The following is a 17990-nucleotide window of genomic DNA, read 5'->3' as shown; positions in this document are numbered from 1 at the left end:
CCTGAGCCACTTGTGTGGGTTGTAGACTCCGTCTCATGCTACCACTAGAGTGCAAGCACCACCAGCATTCAAAAGTGACCATAACATCAGCCAGAAAGCATAGGAACTGAGAAGTGGTCTGTGGTCACCACCTGCAGAACCACTCCTTTATTGGGGGTGTCTTGCTAATTGCCTATAATTTCCACCTGTTGTCTATCCCATTTGCACAACAGCATGTGAAATTGATTGTCACTCAGTGTTGCTTCCTAAGTGGACAGTTTGATTTCACAGAAGTGTGATTGACTTGGAGATACATTGTGTTGTTTAAGTGTTCCCTTTATTTTTTTGAGCAGTGTATATATATATATATATATATATATATATATATATATACACACACACACACACACACACATACACAAACATATACAGTGGGGCAAAAAAGTATATTTAGTCAGCCACCAATTGTGCAAGTTCTCCCACTTAAGAAGATGAGAAAGGCCTGTAATTTTCATCATAGGTATACCTCAACTATGAGAGACAAAATGTGGAAACAAATCTAGACAATCTGATTTGGAAAGAATTTATTTGCATATTATGGTGGAAAATAATTATTTGGTCACCTACAAATAAGCAAGATTTCTGGCTCTCACAGACCTGTATCTTCTTCTTTAAGAGGCTCCTCTGCCCTCCACTCATTACCTGTATTAATGGCACCTGTTTGAACTTATTATCAGTATAAAAGACACCTGTCCACAACCTCAAACAGTCACTCTCCAAACTCCACTATGGTGAAGACCAAAGAGCTGTCGAAGGACACCAGAAACAAAATTGTAGACCTGCACCAGGCTGGAAAGACTGAATCTGCAATAGGCAAGCAGCTTGGTGTGAAGAAATCAACTGTGGGAGCAATAATTAGAAAATGGAAGACATACAAGACCACTGATAATCTCCCTTGATCTGTGGCTCCATGCAAGATCTCACCCCGTTGGGTCAAAATGATCACAAGAACGGTGAGCAAACATCCCAGAACCACACAGGGGGACCTAGTGAATGACCTGCAGAGAGCTGGGACCAACGTAACAAAGGCTACCATCAGTAACACACTACGCCGCCAGGGACTCAGATCCTGCAGTGCCAGACATGTCCCCCTGCTTAAGCCAGTACATGTCCGGGCCTGTCTGAAGTATGCTAGAGAGCATTTGGATGATCCAGAAGTGGATTGGGAGAATGTCATATGGTCAGATGAAACCAAAGTAGAACTGTTTGGTAGACACACAACTCGTCATGTTTGGAGGAGAGAGAATGCTGAGTTGCAACCAAAGAACACCATACCTACTGTGAACCATGGGGGTGGCAACATCATGCTTTGGGGCTGTTTCTCTGCAAAGGGAACAGGACGACTGATCCGTGTACATGAATGAATGAATGGGGCCATGTATCGTGAGATTTTGAGTGCAAACCTCCTTCCATCAGCAAGGGCATTGAAGATGAAACATGGCTGGGTCTTTCAGCATGACAATGATCCCAAACACACCGCCCGGGCAACAAAGGAGTGGCTTCATAAGAAGCATTTCAAGGTCCTGGAGTGGCCTAGCCAGTCTCCAGATCTCAACTCCATAGAAAACCTTTGGAGGGAGTTGAAAGTCCCTGTTGCCCAGCGACAGCCCCAAAACATCACTGCTCTAGAGGAGATCTGCATGCAGGAATGGGCCAACATACCAGCAACAGTGTGTGACAACCTTGTGAAGACTTACAGAAAACGTTTGAACTCTGTCATTGCCAACAAAGGATATATAACAAAGTATTGAGATGAACTTTTGATATTGACCAAATACTTATTTTCCACCACAATTTGCAAATAAATTATTTCCAAATCAGACAATGTGATTGTCTGGAATTGTTTCCACATTTTGTCTCTCATAGTTGAGGTATACCTATGATGAAAATTACAGGCCTCTCATCTTCTTAAGTGGGAGAACTTGCACAATTGGTGACTGACTAAATACTTTTTTGCCCCACTGTGTATATATATATATATATATATATATATATATATATATATATATATATATATATATATACACACACACATACACAGCCGGGGGGGGGGCGTGTCCAGGCGGCAGCCTCAACAGTTCGCAATATCTGAGGCTCTAGAGGAGAATCTAGTAGGAAATCCCCAGCATTATATATTTTTGACAGCTTGGGTGGATAGCTCAACATAAGCTCATCAACCTGATACCATCTCTGCTGGGTTTATGATTTTATAGCCCAGATCTGGGCCAATGGAACTTTAGGTGGCGGCCTACCACAAGTTTCATCTCCCCCCCCCCCCCCCCCGTGACCTGGGGTAATAGCTGAAGGATGGCTTACAATAAAATGGAGGTATTCACTACTACATTACAATCCCTTCTAGCAGATATGGAACAGAAAATGGACCGCAACTTTGATGATCTTATAACGCTTGTGCAGAGTTTACTTAAGCGAGAGTTACTGCTGGCGGAAACCACGATTGCTATTGATCACCTAGCCATAGAATGGGAAACAGAGAGAGACCGAAGCCTAGTGAGAGACTTACCTTTGGCAGTTTCCTGGACAGCTGAATAACAATGACAACTATATTGTCTTGCCCAGGGATCCCACTAAACAACTTGCAGAGGAATTTGGTCACCTATTGGATGATGGTGTGGAGCAGGGTTGTATTGAAACATAGACAGCATTATATCTGTATGTGGAATGTCCCAGGATACCCCTGTTCCACCACCTTCCAAAGGTGCACAAGTCTCTGGACAAAGTACAGGGCCATCCCATTGCTAGTGGAATTGGTTCAATTTTTGAAAATCTGTCTGAATGGCTAGACTCTATTCTAAATCCTTTTGTTAGGGCTTTACCCTCTTACATCAGGGATACCAAATCTGTATATAATGAATATAATGAAGGAAGTAAGATGACCCAACTACTGTTGGGTCACTGTGGATGCAGTGGCCCTGTATTCCTCAATACCCCATGATGAGGGCATAAGAGCCATCTAATTTTTCTTGAGACACTATTCTGATTTTTCCTTGGAATTTCAAAAATACATCATCAGAGTCACACGCTTTCTTCTCACCCATAATTTTTTCCAATTTCAGGATGTTTTCTATCTCCAAAGGTGTGGAACTGCCATGGGGGCCAAGTTTGCCTCCTCTTATGCCAACCTATTTTTGGGTTGGTGGGAGCAGTTCCACATCTTTGGAGAGGGAAACGAATATAGGGAGGACATCCTTCTATATGGAAGGTATATCGATGACCTCCTTTTTATATGGAAGGGGGAGTTGGAAAATGTGGCCAGTTTTGTCAAAATGCTAAATCAAAATCAAGTGGGTTTAAAATTTATTTTTGAGATGAAAAAAGATGAAATTAACTATCTTGATGTGACCCTCAAAGGTATTAGTGGTGAACAAGTAATCACTAAGATTTACAGAAAGCCTATATCTGGCAATTCATTGCTTCACGGGAGGAGTTGTCACCCTAAGCACACTGCTGGTGCAGTAGCCAAAGGAGAGTTCATCCGCTTAAAAAGAAACTGCACCCTTGGGAGTGATTTCTCACGTGAAGCAAAAGACTTGGAGAATAGATTAAAGGAAAGAGGCTATTCCAACAAGATCATTAAAACTGCTAGGAGAAAGGTGGATAGAATACACAGATCGTCTCTTCTAACAGAGAAAGATAATTCTAAAGAACCATTCAAAGGGGTTAATTTTACGACCAATTATAGTACACAGTTCCCCGATATTGTTAGTATAATAAGGAAACACTTTCACATCTTAGAAGCAGACGACAAACTTATAGATTTTTGTTAAAACAGGGATTAGGTGTAGCTCCAAGAAATGTCCGACTTTGGGGTCACTCTTATCCCCTACACTGCTGAAGACAGAATCTGTCAGACCTTCATCTTGGTTGACAAGCACAGGCCTGTTTCCGTGTGGTCACAACAAATGTAAACCTTGTGAACATCTTACAAAGACTAGGGTGTTTTCCTCTAATGTGACAGGAGAATCGTTCAGGATTAAGTCATGTCTGAACTGCATGTCCACAGAGGTTATTTACCTATTGCAACGAATGTGGGATGCAATACATAGGTCTTACCTCTAGAGACATAAAATCTAGAATCAGGGAACATTTATCCACTATCTCAAGAGGTAATTCTAATACTCCATTAGTTTGGCATTTCAAAAACAAACATAAAGGGGCAATTCATACATTGCGATGGTTTGCCATAGAAAAAGTAAAACTACCGAAAAGAGGAGGTGATATTGAGAAGTTGTTGGCCAATAGCGAGGCCTTCTGGATGTTCAGACTGAGGACGAGACATCCGGAGGGCCTGAACTCCAGATATGATTTGATCAATTATTGGGAGTAAATTTCACTCTCTATAGCACCTCCTCTTCTATTACTTTTGTTATACTAAAGAATATGATATCATATCAAATGATTAAATAGTAGTATCAATACTACCCTTTTTCAGCCAAGATTATGTGTAACCAAGTAAGGATTAATTTCCTCATAACCTCATAACCTCTTCCAGTTTTTATTCAATCATACATAACTGAAGTGTCAGTATAACATTGTATATATTTTTATTTTTTTATTTTTCAAAGATTTACTTTCTGATGTAAATATTGTTGTTTAACAAATTCATTTTGTAGGTTTCACCTACTAGGAAATAGAATTTAAATTAAAACTGAAACTAAAATTCTAACTATGAATAAGTTAAAATAACATCTTACTATATTCGCTATCCCTATTGTTTCTCACAAAATATTGGGTCAATTTATCCAATGTCATACAAGTATAATTCCCAATTGCATTCCTGCCGGGTGTTATGTTGCTGTGATTCTAGTCAAATTGGTGTCCAAGTTATAAGGAATAAAGGTTTTAAAATAATTATTCCAAACAGACACAATTACAAGACTCTGGTAGACAGTGCAAAGGCTAGGCATGGGTTAAATGAGTTAGAGGAGGAGTTTTTGATACCCAATCAACTTTCAGGCAGTGCTTTTTAACAGAGGGTGTCCAGCAGAGTAACAGGCTATGACTACGGCTATATGCTGAAACGCGTAAGCCCATTTTTGCTACACTCACTCTGACTACTTTTTTCAGGGTACTGCTGTCCTGTACCGTTTTACTGTTTGGAATAAAGATACAAGTTTTATTTACAGCGGTGGTGTTTTTTGTCCTCATTTGATACTTATATTATGCCGTTGCACCACGCTGAATATCTGTGAAGGGAAGCCGCAATAGGATTGGCAGGTGAGCACACACCCACCTGAGACGTGCCGCAACCACTGGACCGTAGAGGAGATCCGGGGGCTTGGCAGCCCAAGCGAGAGGAAGGAATAGGAGCGGAACCTGGTTTCCTGTTTGTCTCCAAAGATACCCGCACACGCTTACCCAGAGGAGAGGATCTGTCCACACAAGGGGTCACGGCCGCATGGGAAAGGTATGTAGAGGGGGCCCGCCGAGGCAATATTTTTTACAGTGCATTGTGACTTAAGGTAATAATTGGTTTGAAATGGCTGGCAAGCCACGGATCAAAATAACACAATAGTCAGCACAAGATTTTGTCCCCTACATACCCACCAATGAACTTTGTCTCTACAATAGCTATCTGCTATTTGAATAACATGATTGGTTATATGTGAACAGACAAGAGTGCTTCTACACACCTTGAATCCTAACTATTAATAGAAAACTGATACGTTTTTTGAAGGGCACATACAGTGTCTTGAGATATTTTTATAGTATATACCCTTGCTCCATTTTTGCAATTTGAATTAATATATGTATAAACACATATAAATGCATAATTATGTATATATTCATATTTTTATTTTGCTGCCCAACCCTGCACGATATGCCCCCTGTGCTGTGCTAGGTGGTTTGCCGTGTCTCACGGCATGAAAAAGAGGCTCCCATTGAAGCCTATGGAAGCGCGCTCTTGTGAGTGCAATGCGAATAAGAGGTCGCATTCGCATTGCGCCTGACTTGTAATACCAGCGCACATTTGCGTGCACTGGTATTACTGTGTGGAGCACAAATATCGCGCTTGTGAAAGCACAATATTGCGCTCCACTTGTAATCTAGGCCTAAAGTTATTTTTAAGAGAATTAACACATTTAGAAAATACCTTTGTTGCTAAAGTCATCAATCATGACGATCTCCGCCAGATATCTTCTAGGTGTCCTTTTTATGACACTGTGAACCGTCCTCATGAGTGTAGACCAACCTTCATTATGGAACACAATGATTACACTGGAAGTCAGCAAATTTTCATCATAATGCCAATATTTGCACCTGTGAATAAAAAGGCCTCATTAGTAAGAGTTAAAAAAACAAAAACTTTGATTTGCATTCACAAATCAAATTCAAGCTTTATTAAATCTTGTAATGACAAATATAGTAGTTAATTTATATACACACACATTGTAAATAAAAACATAATTTATGCTTACCTGATAAATTTATTTCTCTTGTAGTGTATCCAGTCCACGGATCATCCATTACTTATGGGATATTAACTCCTCCCCAACAGGAAGTGCAAGAGGATTCACCCAGCAGAGCTGCTATATAGCTCCTCCCCTAACTGCCATTACCAGTCATTCGACCGAAAACATGCAGAGAAAGGAAAACCATAGGGTACAGTGGTGACTGTAGTTTAATGGAAAAATTACCTGCCTTAAAGTGACAGGGCGGGCCGTGGACTGGATACACTACAAGAGAAATAAATTTATCAGGTAAGCATAAATTATGTTTTCTCTTGTTAAGTGTATCCAGTCCACGGATCATCCATTACTTATGGGATACCAATACCAAAGCTAAAGTACACGGATGACGGGAGGGACAGGCAGGCTCTTTATACGGAAGGAACCACTGCCTGAAGAACCTTTCTCCCAAAAACAGCCTCCGAAGAAGCAAAAGTGTCAAATTTGTAAAATTTGGAAAAAGTATGAAGAGAAGACCAAGTTGCAGCCTTGCAAATCTGTTCAACAGAAGCCTCATTCTTAAAGGCCCAAGTGGAAGCCACAGCTCTAGTAGAATGTGCTGTAATTCTTTCAGGAGGCTGCTGTCCAGCAGTCTCATAGGCTAACCGTATTATGCTACGAAGCCAAAAGGAGAGAGAGGTAGCCGAAGCTTTTTGACCTCTCCTCTGACCAGAATAAACGACAAACAGGGAAGACGTTTGTCGAAAATCCTTAGTTGCCTGTAGATAAAATTTCAGGGCACGGACTACATCTAGATTGTGTAGCAGACGTTCCTTTTTCGAAGAAGGATTAGGACACAAAGATGTAACCACAATCTCTTGATTGATATTCCTGTTAGTGACCACCTTAGGTAGGAACCCAGGTTTAGTACGCAGAACTACCTTGTCTGAATGAAAAATCAGATAAGGAGAATCACAATGTAAGGCAGATAACTCAGAGACTCTTCGAGCCGAGGAAATCGCCATTAAAAACAGAACTTTCCAAGATAACAACTTGATATCAATGGAATGAAGGGGTTCAAACGGAACCCCCTGTAAAACATTAAGAACTAAGTTCAAACTCCATGGTGGAGCAACAGTTTTAAACACAGGCTTGATCCTAGCTAAAGCCTGACAAAAAGCTTGAACGTCCGGAACTTCTGACAGACGTTTGTGTAAAAGAATGGACAGAGCTGAAATCTGTCCCTTTAAGGAACTAGCGGATAAACCCTTTTCTAAACCTTCTTGTAGAAAAGACAATATCCTCGGAATCCTAACCTTACTCCATGAGTAACTCTTGGATTCGCACCAATATAAGTATTTGCGCCATATCTTATGGTAAATCTTTCTGGTAACAGGCTTCCTAGCCTGTATTAAGGTATCAATAACTGACTCAGAAAAAACACGTTTTGATAAAATCAAGCGTTCAATTTCCAAGCAGTCAGCTTCAGAGAAATTAGATTTTGATGTTTGAAGGGACCCTGGATCAGAAGGTCCTGTTTCAGAGGTAGCGACCAAGGTGGACAGGATGACATGTCCACTAGATCTGCATACCAAGTCCTGCGTGGCCAAGCAGGCGCTATTAGAATCACTGATGCTCTCTCCTGTTTGATTCTGGCAATCAATCGAGGAAGCATCGGGAAGGGTGGAAACACATAAGCCATCCCGAAGGTCCAAGGTGCTGTCAAAGCATCTATCAGAACCGCTCCCGGATCCCTGGATCTGGACCCGTAACGAGGAAGCTTGGCGTTCTGTCGAGACGCCATGAGATCTATCTCTGGTTTGCCCCAACGTCGAAGTATTTGGGCAAAGACCTCCGGATGAAGTTCCCACTCCCCCGGATGAAAAGTCTGACGACTTAAGAAATCCGCCTCCCAGTTCTCCACTCCCGGGATGTGGATTGCTGACAGGTGGCAAGAGTGAGACTCTGCCCAGCGAATTATCTTTGATACTTCCATCATTGCTAGGGAGCTTCTTGTCCCTCCCTGATGGTTGATGTAAGCTACAGTCATGATGTGTTCCGACTGAAACCTGATGAACCCCCGAGTTGTTAACTGGGGCCAAGCCAGAAGGGCATTGAGAACTGCTCTCAATTCCAGAATGTTTATTGGTAGGAGACTCTCCTCCTGATTCCATTGTCCCTGAGCCTTCAGAGAATTCCAGACAGCGCCCCAACCTAGTAGGTTCCAGTCCGGCCTGCTGAATGGCATCCCCCTGGACAGATGTGGCCGAGAAAGCCACCATAGAAGAGAATTTCTGATCTCTTGATCCAGATTCAGAGTAGGGGACAAGTCTGAGTAATCCCCATTCCACTGACTTAGCATGCACAATTGCAGCGGTCTGAGATGTAGACGTGCAAAGGGTACTATGTCCATTGCTGCTACCATTAAGCCGATCACCGCCATGCATTGAGCTACTGACGGGTGTTGAATGGAATGAAGGACACGGCATGCATTTTGAAGCTTTGTTAACCTGTCTTCTGTCAGGTAAATCTTCATTTCTACAGAATCTATAAGAGTCCCCAAGAAGGGAACTCTTGTGAGTGGAAAGAGAGAACTCTTCTTTTCGTTCACCTTCCATCCATGCGACCTTAGAAATGCCAGTACTAACTCTGTATGAGACTTGGCAGTTTGAAAGCTTGAAGCTTGTATCAGAATGTCGTCTAGGTACGGAGCTACCGCAATTCCTCGCGGTCTTAGTACCGCCAGAAGAGCACCCAGAACCTTTGTGAAGATTCTCGGAGCCGTAGCCAATCCGAATGGAAGAGCTACAAACGGGTAATGCCTGTCTAGAAAGGCAAACCTTAGATACCGGTAATGATCTTTGTGAATCGGTATGTGAAGGTAAGCATCCTTTAAATCCACTGTGGTCATGTACTGACCCTTTTGGATCATGGGTAAAATTGTCCGAATAGTTTCCATTTTGAACGATGGAACTCTTAGGAATTTGTTTAGGATCTTTAAATCCAAGATTGGCCTGAAAGTTCCCTCTTTTTTGGGAACCACAAACAGATTTGAGTAAAACCCTTGTCCTTGTTCCGACCGCGGAACCGGATGGATCACTCCCATTAATAAAAGATCTTGTACGCAGCGTAGAAACGCCTCTTTCTTTATTTGGTTTGTTGACAACCTTGACAGATGAAATCTCCCTCTTGGGGGAGAGAATTTGAAGTCTAGAAGGTATCCCTGAGATATGATCTCTAACGCCCAGGGATCCTGGACATCTCTTGCCCAAGCCTGGGCGAAGAGAGAAAGTCTGCCCCCCACTAGATCCGTTCCCGGATCGGGGGCCCTCGATTCATGCTGTCTTAGGGGCAGCAGCAGGTTTCCTGGCCTGCTTGCCCTTGTTCCAGGACTGGTTAGGTCTCCAGCCTTGTCTGTAGCGAGCAACAGCTCCTTCCTGTTTTGGTGCAGAGGAAGTTGATGCTGCTCCTGCTTTGAAATTACGAAAGGAACGAAAATTAGACTGTCTAGCCTTAGGTTTGGCTCTGTCTTGAGGCAGGGCATGGCCTTTACCTCCTGTAATGTCAGCGATAATTTCTTTCAACCCGGGCCCGAATAAGGTCTGCCCTTTGAAAGGTATATTAAGCAATTTAGATTTAGAAGTAACGTCAGCTGACCAGGATTTTAGCCACAGTGCTCTGCGTGCCTGAATGGCGAATCCGGAATTCTTAGCCGTAAGTTTAGTTAAATGTACTACGGCATCTGAAATAAATGAGTTAGCTAACTTAAGGGCTTTAAGCTTGTGTGTAATCTCATCTAATGGAGCTGATTCAAGTGTCTCTTCCAGAGACTCAAACCAAAATGCTGCTGCAGCCGTGACAGGCGCAATGCATGCAAGAGGTTGCAATATAAAACCTTGTTGAACAAACATTTTCTTAAAGTAACCCTCTAACTTTTTATCCATTGGATCTGAAAAGGCACAGCTATCCTCCACCGGGATAGTGGTACGCTTAGCTAAAGTAGAAACTGCTCCCTCCACCTTAGGGACCGTTTGCCATAAGTCCCGTGTGGTGGCGTCTATTGGAAACATCTTTCTAAATATCGGAGGGGGTGAGAACGGCACACCGGGTCTATCCCACTCCTTAGTAACAATTTCAGTAAGTCTCTTAGGTATAGGAAAAACGTCAGTACTCGCCGGTACCGCAAAATATTTATCCAACCTACACATTTTCTCTGGTATTGCAACTGTGTTACAATCATTCAGAGCCGCTAACACCTCCCCTAGTAATACACGGAGGTTTTCCAGCTTAAATTTAAAATTTGAAATATCTGAATCCAGTTTGTTTGGATCAGAACCGTCACCCGCAGAATGAAGCTCTCCGTCCTCATGTTCTGCAAATTGTGACGCAGTGTCTGACATGGCCCTAATATTATCAGCGCACTCTGTTCTCACCCCAGAGTGATCACGCTTACCTCTTAGTTCTGGTAATTTAGCCAAAACTTCAGTCATAACAGTAGCCATATCCTGTAATGTGATTTGTAATGGCCGCCCAGATGTACTCGGCGCTACAATATCACGCACCTCCCGAGCGGGAGATGCAGGTACTGACACGTGAGGCGAGTTAGTCGGCATAACTCTCCCCTCGTTGTTTGGTGAAATATGTTCAATTTGTACAGATTGACTTTTATTTAAAGTAGCATCAATACAGTTAGTACATAAATTTCTATTGGGCTCCACTTTGGCTTTAGCACATATAGCACAGATATCTTCCTCTGAATCAGACATGTTTAACACACTAGCAAATAAACTAGCAACTTGGAAATACTTTTCAAGTAATTTACTATAATATGAAAACGTACTGTGCCTATAAGAAGCACAGAAAAAGTTATGACAGTTGAAAATTAATAAACTGAAAAGTTATAGCATCAAATATTTGTAAAAAACACAATTTTAGCAAAGGATTGCTCCCATTAGCAAAGGATAACTAACCCTGATAGCAGAAAAAAAAAAAAATACAGAAATAAACGTTTTTTTATCACAGTCAACTACAATCTCACAGCTCTGCTGTGAGTGATTACCTCCCTCAAAACAAGTTTTGAAGACCCCTGAGTTCTGTAGAGATGAACCGGATCATGCAGGGAAGACAATAAACTTCTGACTGAATTTTTTGATGCGTAGCAAAAGCACCAAAAAAGGCCCCTCCCCCTCACACATAACAGTGAGAGAGATCAGTAAACTGTCATATATTAAATAAAACGACTGCCAAGTGGAAAAAAATAGTGCCCAAAACATTTTTTCACCCAGTACCTCAGAAAATTAAACGATTTTACATGCCAGCAAAAAACGTTTAACATTAATAAATTGAGTGTTATTAAAAAGCCTGTTGCTAGTCCCTGCAAATTAGGCTAAAGTTTTATGCATACAGTATAATTCCAGTGAAGTGCCATTCCCCAGAATACTGAAGTGTAAAATATACATACATGGCAGCCTGATACCAGTTGCTGCTACTGCATTTAAGGCTTAGTTTACATTATATCGGTATGGCAGAATTTTCTCATCAATTCCATTGTCAGAAAATAATAAGCTGCTACATACCTCTTTGCAGATTAATCTGCCCGCTGTCCCCTGATCTGAAGTTTACCTCTCCTCAGATGGCCGAGAAACAGCAATATGATCTTAACTACTCCGGCTAAAATCATAGAAAAACTCAGGTAGATTCTTCTTCAAATTCTACCAGAGAAGGAATAACACACTCCGGTGCTATTATAAAATAACAAACTTTTGATTGAAGGTATGAAACTAAGTATAATCACCACAGTCCTCTCACACATCCTATCTATTCGTTGGGTGCAAGAGAATGACTGGTAATGGCAGTTAGGGGAGGAGCTATATAGCAGCTCTGCTGGGTGAATCCTCTTGCACTTCCTGTTGGGGAGGAGTTAATATCCCATAAGTAATGGATGATCCGTGGACTGGATACACTTAACAAGAGAAAACATGTTTACACATTTGGAGTAGAGTAATTATCAGACAAAGGGCAAGTATGTAGTTTTGTCCCTTATTGGAGAAGGTAAAAAGAGTTCTCCCTCTTTACTATATATCTGTCTGAAGAAATGAAGGGACAGAGAAAAGTTGGTGGAGAGAGAACAAGAAAAAAACGAGTCAGAAAGAAGAAGCTAAATTAAAAAAATAAAATAAAAAAAAATTCAATAATGTTTCTAACAAATACTGGTTATGATGAAATTCTAAGTGGCTGGCTTGTGTAACTCACGTGTTCCACAAACCTGGTGATGGCTTAACCATAATGAAGCTACAGTCATTGTGAAATTTGTTAGAATCTTTATAAAGGAATTGCTTCCTAAGAACACAGAACTTATCTAACTGGCTAAAGTTTTTTGTCTATATGTGTGTGTGTGTGTATATATATATATATATATATATATATATAAAAATAAAATGTCCGTAATTGGCAACAGCAGAGAAGGTAACCTAAATTACAACATGGCAGCTCCCATTGTCTTATAGACACTAAAATGTTACACTTTTCTAAATATTTAAACAACTAATGAAACTTTAAAAAAATTGCATTATTCTATCTAGCATTTATTTATTGTTTAATGTCCCTTTAAAGGGCCACTAAACCCAAAATATTTCTTTCATGATTCAGATAGAGAATAGAAATTTAAACAACATCACAATTTACTTCTATTATTTATTTTGCTTCATTTTTTTTAGATATCCTTAGTTGAAGAAAAAGCTATGCACATGGTGAGCCAATCACACAAGGCTTCTATGTGCAGCAACCAATCACCAGCTACTGAGCATATCTAGAATAAAACAAATTAGATAATAGAAGTAAATTAGAAAGATGTTTAAAATTGTATGCTCTTTCTAAATCATGAAAGAAAAAATGTGGGTTTCATGTCCCTTTAAGCAGCAGGTACACACCTGCATATGTAGATTTATTCAGGAGAGGAACATTTATTTTTTAAAAGAATAACAGTTTGAAAATACAGTCTGTTATTCAAAGCAAAAAAAAAAAAAAGCAAAAAAAAAATAAAATGGTTCTTATCCAACCAACAGTTCAAACGGGTAATGATTTTTCTCTTTTTCTTACTAAAAAAATAAATAAAAAGGAGCAGAACTTTCAGAAAACAAATCCATAACAATGCCATTTTCATGGAAACCCTTCAAATTGGGGACAACAACTAAGAAGTCCATGAAAGATTCCTTCCTTTACAATACTACACAAGATAACCCTAAGGCAGGATGGAGGTAATTCCAGAATACATATAATAATTATGCCTCAGTGTAAGGACTAAATTCAAAGGCATAATCTGAGCATTTAAAGGGATAGTAAACACCTTGTAATTAGAACATTTTCTGCAACCTTTAATGTTATTAGAACACTTTATTTGCTACAATTGTTTTTAAATCCAAATGCAGAAGGCTCATGGCCTTCGACTCTTTTCAGAGCAGGATTTATTATTGTGGAAGTTCAGCACACTAAGATCTGAATTTGCACAGATCTTAGTGTGTTGCACTTCACAAGAATAAACTGGCTCCAAAAAGAGCTGAATGCCACGAGCTTCTGCCTTCTTCTGCATTCGGATCCTAATGAAGGATCCGAATGCACATCCCTACTTGCGGGTATAATTGCTGCTAATCTCATGGGAAGGCTTTCTACATGATTTTATAGTGTATGTGGGAATTTGTGCCCATTCAGCCAAAAGAGCATTAGTGAGATCAGGCAAGAAGGTCTGTCTCACAATAGGAGTTCCGTTTCATCCCATAAGTATTCAATGAGGTTGAGGTCAGGGCTCTGTGCAGGCCACTCAAGTTCCTCCACACCTAACTTGTCAAATAATATCTTCATGGACCTCGCTTTGTGCAAAAGGGCAAAGTAATGCTGGAACAGGAAACGGCCTTCCGTAAACTTTTGCCACAATGTGCACCCAATTGTCTAAAATGTCTTTATAGCATTAAGATGACCATCAGTTGAAGTAAGGGGTCTAGCAGCCCAAACCCTAAAAAACATCCACAGACCATTATCCCTCTTCCGCCAAATTTTACAGTAGGCACTATGTATTCCAGTAGGTAGCATTCTCCTGGGATCCACCACACTCAAGAGTATTCAATAATAATCGATAATGAAAATCATTGTCAATGATTCTCATTATTGATTAGTTTTTGGCCGATTAGTTGGTCTGCGCTGTGCATGGTACAGCTTCATACACAGCACACAGTGCTGTTGTATGTCACGGTGGGTGATATGAATGCAATGGCCGTATGGTGTTGCGGTGGCTTATGCTGCTAGGGCCCCTCCTGCTGGACACAAGCACATGTCTGCAGCGGGACACTGACATGGCCTGTATCCACTTGCGAGGCCGTTTGTTCACTTGTTTTCTGTATAGTTTTGCATATATTTAGTTTCTGTTGTGTGTGTATGGGATGCTTTTAACAAGGCAATTCCTATTTGTAAGAGTTTATTTTATTTGCTATCGTTTGCCAGGGCAAAGAATGGAACAAAAATATAATCATAGGTAACCTTATAATGTTAATTAAATACGGTATGTGAAATATCTCTAGGACCATGGATAGCTTTTTTTGAATTGTTTGAGAGAGCCACACAGTGGGAGTGAGGGAGTGACAGGGCTACACTGACAGGGGGCATACTGAGTGTGAGTGAGTGACAGGGACCCAATGACAGGGGACACATAGTGTGAGTGAGGTAGTGAGAGGGACCCACTGATAGGGGACACAGTGATTGTGACAGAGACCCACTGACTGTGACTAGGAAAGAGCTCACCGACAATGGAAACAATTTGGCTATGACAGAGCTCACTGACAGGGGACAGACTGAGTGTGACTATAACAGAACTCACTGACAGGGGACACACTAAGTGTGACAATGACAGAGCTCACTGACAGGATACAAAGAGAGTGCGACTATGAGAGGGCTCACTGACAGGTGGCGTACTGAGTGTGACTATGACACACTCTGTAATATTAGTGTGAATAAATCCACATTTGCCTATATATTGTCTCAGCTTTGCAAAATGTCATCATCCAGATCATGGTCACTTTATAACCCTATTAAACAAGAAAGATGGATTTTGGCCGCAGATAAGGAGAACCAGTGTAATTAGCTATCTGGATAGCCTACACTTACAGTGCTAAGGAATTTAAGGTGTAAACAGTTAGTGTAACTGGCTGTGGGTTCACATACAATCAGACAATTGATATTCTTCAAGCAATGTGTATACTGTTAGTTTATGTGGTGCAGTTAAATAAAAAAAATTTTTATTTTTTAAAGGATATGAAACCTAGTTAATAAAAAAAAATCGTATCTTTCTTTTATCCGATAAATAAAAAAAAATTAGCCAACTAATTGATTATGAAAATAATCGTTAAAAGGACCACTCAATGCAGTAGAATTACATAATTAACAAGTACATAATAAAATGACAATGAGACCTACTCTGAATTTCAAATAAGTGTTAGATTTTTTTTTCAAACAAATTGATTTTTTCTCCCATTTTCTGGCACCCTGTATCATGTGACAGACATCAGCCGCCAATCACAGACTAGTATACGTATACCCTGTGAGCTTGTGTATATGCTCAGTAGGATCTTGTTCCCCAGAAAGTATGCATATAAAAAGACTGTGTAAATTGGAAAAAGTGTCTTAAAACAGCATTCTCTTTCTGAATCATAAAAGTTTATTTTGACTTGAGTGTCCCTTTAAGTGCAGCCCTACTTTAAACCACTCTTGTTAACGCTTGGTGTTGCGCATAGTGATGTGAAGCTTGTGGAAAATCCATTTCAATCCATTTTATGAAGCTCTGATGCACAGTTGCTGTGCTGGTTTGGCTTCCAGAGGCAATTTGGAACTCTGTAGTGATTAATGCAACAGATAGGCAATTTTCATGCTATATGTGCTTTAGGTATTCGGCACCACAGAATTTGTGTGGTCTGCCACCTTGTGGTTGGTCTGTGGTTGCTCCAAGATGCTTCCACTTCACTATGATAGCACTTTCACTGGATCCGTTTCGATCAACTATGACAGAAATTTCATAAACTGACTTGTGACAAAGGTAACAGTGCCACATTTAAAGGGACTGAGCTCTTCAGTACGACCTATTGTACAACTAATGTTTCTCTATGGAGATTTCACTGCTATGTATTGGATTGTATACACCTGCTGCAATGAGTGTGGCTAAAATACTGGAACTCAATAATTAGTAAGGGGTGTCAACATATTGGTCATATAGAGTATGTGCATTGGGGAATGGAAGCACAGGAAATATAGAGCTGGTGAACAAATGATCTAAGCATTGCTGCTCCTGTCTGGAGCGATGGGAACAGTTGAGTGTCGGTTCTAAATGACACTCATCTTCACAGTATTTAGAACGCTACTCATATGGTAGCACTCAAGTCCTGCACCGCAATGCCGCACTGTGTTATTACCATCTGTAGCAGCATATGACAAGTGCAACTTTTCCCCACACAGTGTAACCACAGGCAAATTCACAGCTTTTACAGAACGTTATCCATTCACTCAGCACTTTATATACTATTTAATCAATTGAAAGAATATAATAGGAATTAGTGAAATTAAAGTCACTTGAGGTGTTTGAGAATTTTGCCCATCCTTATGCTAGTAGAATTAAAAAAAAAAAATCAGAGCAGCACTTTTTTATGTTTGTTGATCATTTGTGGGTAACGGTTAAATCAGTTTATTCTAGTTTATTTAACTAAAAACTGTAATAATAAAAATCTTTGAATGTGTTGATGTAATTTTCTCTTGTAAGGTGTATCCAGTCCACGGATCATCCATTACTTGTGGGATAGTCTCATTCCCAACAGGAAGTTGCAAGAGGACACCCACAGCAGAGCTGTTATATAGCTCCTCCCTTAACTGCCATATCCAGTCATTCTCTTGCAACTCTCAACACGCATGGAGGTGGTAGGAGAGAGTGGTGAAAAATAGTTAGTTTATTTTCTTCAATCAAAAGTTTGTTATTTTTAAATGGTACCGGAGTTGTACTATTTTATCTCAGGCAGAAATAGAAGAAGAATCTGCCTGAGTTTTCTATGATCTTAGCAGGTTGTAACTAAGATCCATTGCTGTTCTCACATATGTCTGAGGAGTGAGGTAACTTCAGCGGGAGAATGGCGTGCAGTTTACTCTGCTATGAGGTATGTGCAGTTACAATTTTTTCTAGAATTGGAAATGCTAGAAAATGCTGCTGATACCAGATTAATGTAAGTTAAGCCTGAATACAGTGATTTAATAACGACTGGTATCATGCTTACTCTCAGGGGTAATACCCTTATAATATTGCAATATAAAACGTTTGCTGGCATGTTTATTCGTTTTTATATATGCTTTGGTGATAAAACTTTATTGGGGCCTAGATTTTTCCACATGGCTGGCTTTATTTTTGCCTAGAAACAGTTTCCTGAGGCTTTCCACTGTTGTAGTATAAAAGTTACAGTTGGTGCAGTTAAAATTACAAACTGTGACATCCAGCTTCCCTCAGGAGTCCCCTGTATGCTA

At 40.4% G+C, this 17990-nt stretch overlaps 1 protein-coding gene across 2 annotated transcripts in view; it reads right to left on the bottom strand.

Moving 5' to 3' along the window:
• The window catches only part of GALNT7 (polypeptide N-acetylgalactosaminyltransferase 7), a 493314-nt gene that overhangs the window by 203310 nt on the left and 272014 nt on the right, over positions 1-17990 (bottom strand). For both annotated transcript variants that reach the window (XM_053703830.1, XM_053703829.1), the window contains exon 3: positions 6152-6318. In XM_053703830.1, the coding sequence (XP_053559805.1) occupies positions 6152-6318 (167 nt within the window). The remainder of the gene's footprint in view (positions 1-6151; positions 6319-17990) is intronic.

This window comes from Bombina bombina, chromosome 2, assembly GCF_027579735.1.
Source record: "Bombina bombina isolate aBomBom1 chromosome 2, aBomBom1.pri, whole genome shotgun sequence".
In the NCBI taxonomy this organism is placed as follows: Eukaryota; Metazoa; Chordata; class Amphibia; order Anura; family Bombinatoridae; genus Bombina; species Bombina bombina.
Note: the sequence above shows the minus strand (reverse complement) of the source record. Positions and strands in the feature narration are given on the sequence as shown.